Source organism: Aulonocara stuartgranti (assembly GCF_965226115.1).
Source record: "Aulonocara stuartgranti genome assembly, chromosome: 5".
NCBI classification, from domain to species: domain Eukaryota; kingdom Metazoa; phylum Chordata; class Actinopteri; order Cichliformes; family Cichlidae; genus Aulonocara; species Aulonocara stuartgranti.
In genome coordinates this window covers 35,155,116-35,165,780 of record NC_138943.1, presented here as the reverse complement: position 1 = coordinate 35,165,780, position 10,665 = coordinate 35,155,116, and the positions used below count along the sequence as shown (strand labels likewise).

General features: G+C 37.9%; 1 protein-coding gene across 4 annotated transcripts in view; it reads right to left on the bottom strand.

Annotated features, from left to right (window-relative positions):
- Positions 1-5,348: 5,348 nt before the first annotated feature.
- epha8 (eph receptor A8) overlaps positions 5,349-10,665 on the bottom strand; it is a 159,090-nt gene continuing 153,773 nt past the window's right edge. For all 4 annotated transcript variants that reach the window (XM_082533556.1, XM_082533557.1, XM_082533558.1 and 1 more), the window contains exon 20: positions 5,349-9,655. In XM_082533556.1, the coding sequence (XP_082389682.1) occupies positions 9,541-9,655 (115 nt within the window). In that variant the 3' untranslated portion in view covers positions 5,349-9,540. The remainder of the gene's footprint in view (positions 9,656-10,665) is intronic.

Here is a 10,665-nt window from a genome sequence, read left to right as displayed (position 1 = left end):
GGGTAGCATCTGATAATTGGGCGTGGGACTCAATGGCAACAAAGCAACATGGCCTTAGTAATGAGATTAATGATGTTGTGTTAGGTCTCGTTTCACTAAGGAGAGGATTATCTCCGAGCAGCCCTCCTAAGGTGAAGGAAAGGACAATTACTCTGAAACAGATTCACCAGACCATTCCCTTTCTGGCTGTAAACAAAATAATGTTTCAAAGCTGGGTCAGGGCTCATTCCCACAGACAAAAAAGCTATTTAGTCAAAAGCTCCTCCAATCAGTATAATAGAGAAGACAGTAGCTTTTAGCTTGAGTATTGCAGGGTGATCTTCAGGGCTCTGTCAAGTTGCAAGTTCTCAAAAACCTCATGGTGATTATAAATATACTCCCTGTATATGACCAAGCAGAGCACATAATGATGGTTTGCTTTAACACGGGTGTTTTCTAAATGAATTTTCCTGAACACTGCCCTCACTGAAATAAGGAAAGTCATCCATTAAAGATAATTTTTGGACAGTATGAGGGTCTTGCTTAAATGATGCAGCACTTCTCCACACAATCTCTCTCTGAAAGCTTACAATGCCAGAAATGTTTGTGAAGATGGAAAGAATGGAAGAAGTTTGATGTAAGCACCAAACTGTTCTTTCCAAATTACAAATATGCCGTTGCCTGGTCCGGCTTCTGCCTGTGCTACGCCTGGTCCGGCCTCTGCTTCTGCTACGCCTGGTCCGGCCACAACAACAGTTGTGAGGATTTCAAACAGGTTTGAAATCCTCACAACTGTCGTGAGGGCGTCAGCTTCTCACACTGCGCACACGCAAACATATAAATGTCGGTGAAAAAGATTGATTGATTGATTGATTGATTGATTGGTAATTTATTTCAACATGTGAACAATATACAAGTACATTTAGAAAAGAAATAAGAGAGAAAAAAAATACTATACAAATTACATACAAAAAAACATTCTGATTAATTTACATGTTGAAAGGGAGTGGGAAGAAGTATACACTTATTTAATCCCACCCCTGTCCCATAAATTATCAGTGAATATTTAGTTAGCTTCCTTACTGATATAATTTGTAATAAAAATAGTGAACAGATTTCTGATATACTATATACTATAATATCACATCATGAATTTTTTGTTTGTTTTTAAATAGAGACATTCACTTAATTTAAATATTTAAATATTTTCCTTTTCTTTATAGATCGAGAAGACGTAAACGTCGGTGAAAAAGACGGAGCAGCACGGCTGTGCAGCGTGTGATCTGGACACAAGCGATGGAGGCACAACTTGTAGAACTTTGGAAAGCTCATCCGAGCCTTTTCGATGTGGCCTCACAAAATTATCACGACCACAACAACCGTGAAAATAGTTGGATTTACATTGCTGCTCAATCACAGCTGCTTGATCAATGTTTTTCATAAGCAATTTAGCAAAGTTGATGGTGGTGGTGTGTCTGTGTGAGTGAAAGACAGAGAGAGAGAGTGACAGATTTTCTGTTATAACCTTCATTTTATGGACGCACAGTTTGAGCACTCGGGTCGCATCAGGCCGTATACTGTGAGACCCTGCATCGTGACCTATGAACTTCTAACCCCTGCGTGTCAATCGTACAGTTTGAGCAGGAGCTGAATTGCGTGACTGAAAAAATCGCACAGTGTAAGCCCAGCATTAGTAGTGATGGGATTTCCGGCTCTTTTTAGAGAACCGGCTGTCCAAAACACATTTCTAGCGTTAACTGAACTTCCAAAACAGAGCTACCTAGAGCACTTAAATTACACAATTGAAAGCATGAAAGCATATGTGTATTGTTTGTGTATTTATACACAAGCACTCACATATATTCAAATAATTCCAAAAAATGTTAATTTACCTGTTACTACCACACACCAAATCCGGTTGGTACTTCCTGGCTTGTGTAGCCACTAGGTAACAAAAGCTCAACACTGCTCCTAGCATTTTGGAGCACTTCTGTTGTCTTTTGTACGTGTTTTGGAGTTTGTACATGCTTGGGGGTTTGTATGTGCTGTAAATATACTTTAAATATACATTAAATGTATTTTTATTTATTCACTCCACATAAAATGTAATAAATAAATCATATAATACAAAAACCAACTATTTACATTTCAACTTTTAACTATTTAAATTTTCAGCTTTTTCCTTTTAAACAAATTTAAAGTGAAACAACACAAAACGCTGCAAACCACAACACAATTAAATATAAATTAATATATGAAAACAAAAAGAACATGCATATTCTCTGTCATATGGACCTGCATGAATAAACTTTCTGAATCCTTTATCATCTGCAATTGAAAATAGTTGTGGATGATTACTATACCTTTCTAATGTGACGTTGTTGTCCCTGGCTCTCTTTCTCTCTCTCTCTCCCTCCCGCTCTGTTCCTGTGCTACTGCGAGTGTAACTATCGCCCCTCCCCCCTCTTCCCAGTGCAAAGCACATGTCCCGTGCAGAGTGAAGCAGAAAAAAAGTGCGAGAGAGGGTGAGAGAAAGAAAAAAAAAAACCAGGGCTCACGTCACTCACTTCAAAGAGTCGGCTGTAAGAGCCGTTTTGTTCGCGACCGACACATCACTACTGCTTAGAACGCCTTTGTACAAAGGCTAGTCTTGTTTTTCATTAGGATATGTATTATCAACACATGCACCACTGCCAGTGTTGGGGAGTAATGGAATACAAACCCAAACAAAACACACATTAAGAGGCTCTAATGTCTGTGTCTCAATCTCTCGGCCCATGTCACCTCTACTTGCGACCCGCAATATGACGTGAAGAAATATTTGAAAAAATTATTCACAAAAATTATTTAATATGAAGGCAATAGGCATTAGCCTAAAGAATGCTGCAGGGAGAATGGACTGTCATACCAGTTAAGTGTCTGTGAGCGAGGGAGGGAGAAAAAGGAGAGTGGAAAAGTACGAGTTGGGAAATGGAAGCATGCAAATGTAATAATAACCTGCAGCCAAGAAGAGTGCCTGATGAGCCCAGTTGTAAGTAAGCTGTTAAGACTCGACTGTACACTGTGTTCGTGTTTTTCTCCGAAACAATAAGTTCCTTTGGAGCAGCCTTTCAACGCCTCTCTCTGTCTCTGCTAGCAAAGTTGACCCAGACAACAAAGTAAAGCTAGTTTTCAGCTACGAGTCCGACACGAACCCGGCGTATTAGCCAGAGGTCCCTTTACTACGGTTCGGAGCTGCGGACCTGTTTTATATACGCGCGGAATAGTTTTCTATAGAAGATCGCTGCGAAAAGTGCAGCCTTACCTAATGTCCACCTACTGTTACTCATTTTATATTAAGATCTAGTTGCTATTGGTATGGTATTGAGTAACGTAACGGAATATGTTACAAAATACATTTGGGGCATGTATTCTGTAATCTGTAGTGGAATACATTTTAAAAGTAACCTTCCCAAAACTGACCACTGCAAGGATGCTGTGTCTACAGATAAACCTGAATATTATGCAACACTAATAAGGTCTGGTGAAAGGAATACTTGGACTTTTTTCTCTACTATAAACAATATTTTTTGACAACTTGACAAATTTTTAATAGTAATATGCCAACAGCTGAGTCTTCTAGGTAATATATTGAATGATCCCCCTTCTCTTCTTTCTAGCTTAAACTCCTGATTGTTGAGGAAATATTGGAATTTATTAAGAAATGTAAACTTTCCACTTGTTATTTTAACCCACTTCCCACTCATGTGGTTAAATCCAGTTTGTCCTCTCAGTTTCTTGCCTTTTACTGGCATTAACACAGATTAGGGAAAACCTAATCACTGGCTTTGTTCCTTTACCCCTCAAAACAGCTGTGATAATTCCAGTTCTTTAGAAACCAAGTGCAGACGCTTTCAGTGAAAATAATTATGGTCCTAGTGCTAGTTTACTTTTGCTTTCAAAAATGTATGAAAAAGTGTTGCTATGCAGATTTACCTCACTCACCTTAATAATACTTAATTTCAGTATGGTTTTCAGAGACAGCCCTGGTCAAAATCACACGTGGTCTACTGATGTAAGCAGACTCTGCACTCCTAACTATACTTCCTTTGACATAATCGCTGATGATATTTTCTTGAAGAGACTAGAATCTATTGTTCCATTGGTACTTTACATGCCTGGTTTAAAACATGCCTCTCAGATCACAGTCGTTATGTACAATTAAAATATATCACATGTGTGCTAATTTTCTCACATTAGTAACAAAACATAATAATAATATTATATTTTCAGTTGTGTAGTTTTAGTTGGTAATGCACATCCTTTACAGTTAACAATAATGGTATTCTTGTAAATGCTCAACTCAAAACATATCATATTAAACCTTTTGAATATTATAATTTGGTTCTATCTGCTCTCTGTCTCTTCTCTCTCCGTCTTTAAAGCCATGGTAAATGGACTGGTTCTTATACAGCACTTTTTTACTCTACCTGAGCACTCAAAGCACTCTATACAGCTTACCTCATTCATTTATTCATACAAGCACTTTTTCTATGCTTTTTCTATTGAAGTGCTTTATATCTAACATTTACACACAGTCATAATCCGATGGCTGCATCAAAGAGCAGCTTGGGGTTAGCATCTTACCCAAGGATATCTGACGTGCAGACTGGACAGGGATAGAAACACCAACCTTCTGATTCATAGATGACCTACTCTACCTCCTGAGCTATAACCACCCCATGAGGTTATGATTTGACATGGAATTTGCTGATATTGGATTTCTGGTGTCATTGTGGGCTATTGATGCTCAGTCCATCTCATGATACACTGAGCATTTCTTCTTCACCCACCTCTTTTCAGTCTCTGTGTATAACTCTATTTATACACCACTATTGCATTTAATCATTGGTAATTATTAAACCCAAGCTCTCTGTCACCCACAGTGTCCCTCTGGTCCTGTCTCCCTCCGCTCTCTTCTCTTTCTGCTTACCGGTAAGCGTTCATAATAGATGACTGGCTCTCCCTTCGCCTGGTTCTGCCAGAGTTTTCTTCCTGTCAAAAGGGAGTTTTTTTTTCTTCCCACCGTCACTGCTCATATTCAGTCATCTGATTGTTTGGGTTTTCTCACTGTTAATGTACGGCATTTTCTTTGCAGTTATATAGTGCCTTGATGTGACTGTTAATGTGAATTATGGCAATAAAAAATGTTTCAAATATATATACTCACATACATTTAGTATATTTCACACAAATCTTACGTAAAAAGAGATGCTGTGTTTAACTTAGTCACAGATACATTTAAAAATAACATGTAATTGTTTTCATTTTCATGGTGCAAATTGGCTGCTCTTTAGCCATCTGTTGGATGGGATGCTGTCACATACTAAAACCAGTCATGTTTTCAACTGCAGTTACAAAATTATTTTTCAGAGGTCTTTAATACTAGCAAAGCAGGTAGAAATTCAACTAGCAGCTTTGCTAATCTAAAAGATCCCAGATCAGCTGCCTGACAGTGATGTAATCAATCACAGTTGCATAACAAAATAATCAGTGCCAGCAGGAAAGTCCCTCAGCTCATGCAGTCAAGCATATAATAACTAGAAAGTGATAACTGCTCATCACACTTCATGTTCTGGACTCATTTGACTAAAACAACAAATGTGAAAAAACACCAACAGCTCTGATGAAGCTTAAGTTGCGCATACATTCATGACTCAAGCTAGTGCAGCAACAATTAAAAACAGTAAAAACCATTGTGTTAAAAACAGTCGCAACATCATTGTTGCAGTCACACACAGACAAACGTTCCTTTATTGTGTATTTATGGACAGTTTGCACATTAATGATTTATCATTAGCAACAAGAATGATTCATTGACTGTAATAAAACCTCTCTGATTTGTATTATTTGGAAAACAAATGAGCATGAATAAATAATGAAAGGTGAATAAATTCGGTTGTTATCATTTTTTTCTTCCTTCCAGTGACTGAACTTGCTGTATACATTATAAATCAAGTCATCTAGCAAAAACATATCCTAACTTTATAAAATATGGGTTTTCAGTCCAGTATCTTCAAAAGTATCCTAAAGGAAAAATAAACCAGCAGTGAAATGCCACTATAATACATATTCATGAAATATCATGAGGTTCTTCTAATAAAAACTGACATCAACCATCTAGAGGAAAAACCTACCAAGGTGCACAAGAAAAGACATTCTCCTGATGGCTCGGGGGGAGGGGGGTATAAATTAGGACTGATTATGTACTTTTTCATAGTGTCTCGAAATAAACATTCTACTTACATGTTCTTCTTAACCTTTCCCTCAAACACTGAGGTAAACAGTGTGATCACATTTGATCAGAAGTAACACTTTATTTTACAGTTTGCGTAGCTTATGTGTATTATATCCCATTATTGAAAGACAGAACGCTGGGATACAGATTTATCGCACTGAATAGTGTCAGTGCTCAATCCCAGGAGTAAGTTTCACTGAACTAAACACGCTTTGTAGCATTTTGTTCATGAACTGCCAAAATAGTATGAGGGCTTCCAGTTGTAACACACCCAGTAAAATATTATTCAGAAGATACAGAATTTGCAATTTTCACCCTAATATTTAATTTCAATTGCAAGCTATAGTAACTTATTACTGGAATACTAGTTAAGGGATTATTTAAGTACAAAATATAAAAATGTACAATATGCTTAGTAATTTTCATTGTCATTTATGGGGAACTTTGAGATCGACCTGATCAGGACTACAAACATTTGTTGTGTGTAATGGTGGTAACAACATGGAATAGATTTAGCTAACATTGGGTGCTCAGTATTTGGGACACTGACACCCATATTCAGTAAACAGGTGTTCTCTTATGTGAAAACGGAAATCGGCAAATATATAAATTTGTGCTACATTTATTTCACAAATGCATGTAACTTATTTTGCATTTTGTAGATTTTTTTCTTGCTAACAGATAAATATCTGCTTAGCACTCTCCTTCATTAAACATAGCTTAACAGCTCTGTGAACTGGCAATAAAAAACAAATTTATTTTTTAAAAATGAAAAGGAACAATGTCTCTATAGTGTAGTGGTTTAAATGTTTACCTAAAAAGCAAAAGTTCACTGGTCCCGGGAGGATGCTCTTTGGGTTTTTTTCAGAAAGTGTATCTGGTATAAAACCTCTGCCAAATCAAACATGGAAATCTCCACTATGGTAATCACGCGTGAATAAGGAAGCAGCCTAAAATAGTTTTACCGTGTAAGATTTAATGGTGAGGTAGCACATTGCAGCTGACTCCTTTGCTGTCCTACAGGTGAAAGCCTCACTTCAATGCAAAAAGCCAGAGTTAGGTTTATCCATTCATGGCCTTGTAACTTGGCAGGCCATGTGAAAGATAACCCTTCCACCTATATAAATAAGAAGTGGTCTAAAACTGACACGTTTTTTAAAATAACTGCTGTATTATAAAGTTGTAACCTCTGGGAAATTAAATTTGAAGTCACTGTGAAGTCGGAAAAAATTGGATCGCTCTAATATCTCAGGAAGAACGTTGAATTCCCAGCTTTAGTACAGCTAAAAGTAAATTTACAGCCTGGTGCTTTTATGACAGCTTCTCCTGTCATAATGTGTTAATCTGGATACTGATGTTAGAGGCATAGCCACTTTGATTTACAGGTGTACTGTCAGTACACTCGTAAATCCTCACCTCCTCTAATTTTTTTCATTGAACTGGACTTCTTGGCCATGTTTGTGCTGTCGATGCCCTTTGTAGCATTTTATTTTATTTGGTAAATAATATGGCCTGCTGTGGTTTACATCCTGCCTAAGAAATTTGTACTCCAGTTTTGTTGAGGGAACTTCTAGTATTTTATTAGTCTGCTACTAATTAGCAGATACTGTGGGTTGCAAGCATAGACTCTCTGAATGCAACTCGCTAACCAAGCCTAATACCCTTAACCTCTATTTAACCACACAACCCTTTATGTAAATGTTCTAATTTCTGGCTCCAAAAGCAACACAGCAAAATGCTAACTTTGAGGCATCAAAATGTTCAGAAACCAATGAGTGTCATGTATCATTTATATACAACATGTGCTTACAGGCCACTAATGAAATCCTAGGTTTAAAACCTCTATTTCAGTTCCGCCTATAGACTCCAGTAAATTTGACACACTGACCCATTCAAGCAACAATAAAACATAGTTTTGTTTCAGGAAATATTTGCTTTGATATCCTACAACATATGTTGTAGGAAAAGTACAATAAGATGAAAACAGACTTTAAAACCATTGGCATGAAAACAGTTCGACGCTTACTAGCTTGATCTCACATTCTTGCCAAGTGAACTTAAGAAGTAAGGTCAATTCATCAACCTGCTGTTCTCAAGGTCATTACAAACTAAACGGATTCATCTTGCGTCACATTTACACCTGATTTGAAATGAATTTCAGATGACAGTGCACTTGGAATAAATATGCCCAAATATACTTAAAATACATCCGATTTATAGCATTTACCACACCATAAAAATGGCCAGCATTGCTTAATATTATGCACATGGAATAACAGTGCATAATATTTCAACATATTTTCTTTTCTGCTTTCTGACGCAGTGAAGAAAAGACTGAAATAAATCTCATAAGCAATGTATTTACTGTATAACCCCAATAAATGTTAGATTTCTCTTCTACTTCTTGGGTTTATTAATGTTTTACTTCATTATTTCCTTATTATTCTTTAAAACAGCTAACTTTTGAAAGGACTGGAGGAAGATCTAGTTGCAGTTGTGGCTGCAAAGAGATCTGTGACACAACTGCAAGACCTCTACAACACAGAGAGATTGTAGAATAAAGTGCACTGTAACTGAATCACACACATCTTCCGAGTACAATAGTTGTGCGCCGTGCAGCTTCAGACTGGGCAGAGGGCTCTTGGGCTCTCCTGGGGTCATTCATCAAGGTTGGGCGGTGGAGAAATGTGCCTGTTGTTGGTATTAATAGCCCGAGGTGAAATAGGTCCTCTACACTGCGGAGGCGATCTGGCAACTCGGGTGAGCCCTATTTCACTTTGCTCAACTTTTTTTTTGTCCCGGCTCGAGCTTCATTGTGGACCTCATTCTTTTCAAGCTTCTCAAGCGCCATCGAAACATTTAAACCCCCCACCCCCACTTACTACATCACTCCATCCACTCTTGCTATTGCCTGGTTCCGCAAATCATATTTCTCTGGTAAATTCATGATTGATAAATTATTTTCTCTTTGTAGAATACAATAAAATCATTTGTGCTAATTAAGGCAGTCTTTTCATTTACAAACAAGACATTTAAACTCAGAAAATTTAATTGGGTTGGGAAAAAAAACAAAATAAAAGGTTGGACTTTTCCCAAAGAAGTCATTATTTACTTGTTCTGTCAGTAAAACTTTTCACATTTTGTTCTTTCATCTCTTGAAGAAAAGTCTTGGAAAGTTCCCAACATCTCCCAGTTTTCTGATCCTTTTATTTCCAGTGGAGTCCCTCGTGACCTTTTAGAAGCCTGGGTTTCCAGATTTTAGCAGAGAAACCACGGCATTGGAATTATACGTGCACCGACGGCACACTCTTGTTGAGGACTTGCGCCCTCATCAGCTGGACGCTGGTCATGATCTTCTTCTGATGGCCCATTAATGTCACCCCGAGCCTCTGGATATCCCTATATGGCACACACACAAAAACAAATCAGATTTGAAGATTTATGAAAGTTGGACTCTACAGGCCCCAGTTAGTGTGTTAAAGTTTATGACATGTGATCAGGAAAACAACTGAACAACTACAGCTTGTTTAGAAGGTTTTCCAAGACGAAGCCTCTTCTCTCTAAAATGAACATGGCAGCACAGCTTGGTTTGTGGATTCATACCAGCAGTTTACTTTCAACAGAATCCCAATCAACAAAATTTGGATATTAAAATTAAATAAAAAAAGATATGACATGGCAGAGCTCAGTGAGCCTTACATTACCCTAGTGTTACTATATAAGGGACTATCGTAATTGTCGGGCTATAAGCCGCTACTTTTTGCACAAGCTTTGAACCCTGCGGCTTTTAGTCAGGTGCGGCTTTTCTATGGATTGTCCCTGATTTTCGTGATATCATAAGAGGATTTGTTTTGTTTGTTCCGCTGTTGTACGGCACTAGGTTGCCTGGCGGAAGGACATGTGATCAGACACACAGTATCGGGGTTCAAGAGTGGTATGTTGGTCACATGTCCGTCCGCCAAGTAACGTAGTGCCGTACGAAGTAGCGTGAAAAACAAACTTCAAAGTAGTGGCTAATGTATGTACAAAACAGGATGCGCTCAGGTGCGCTCTGTAGTCTGGAAAATACGGTAATTCCATCAGCTGCAAATATTATAACGCCTCATACTTGAGATGGCCTTTTTTTGGATATACACTAATGGACACTCAAGAAATTGGTGTGAGAGAGTCTGAGCGATTTAGTTTCATATTATAGGAAAGCTGTGCTAATGTAGTTTGATGCTAGCTGAAGGACAGGCTTGAAGGCTGGGTGGCATAAGTTCCTGACCCCTGGGTCAGATTTGTGGGAGGTTTTAATATGTGTTCGACTGAGCTCAGAGGCTCATGGGACAGAAGAATGGAGATGATAATCAATAAGTGTTATAATATAACATATTACCTCTTTTCTGTGCACAAGCTATGCCATTCTA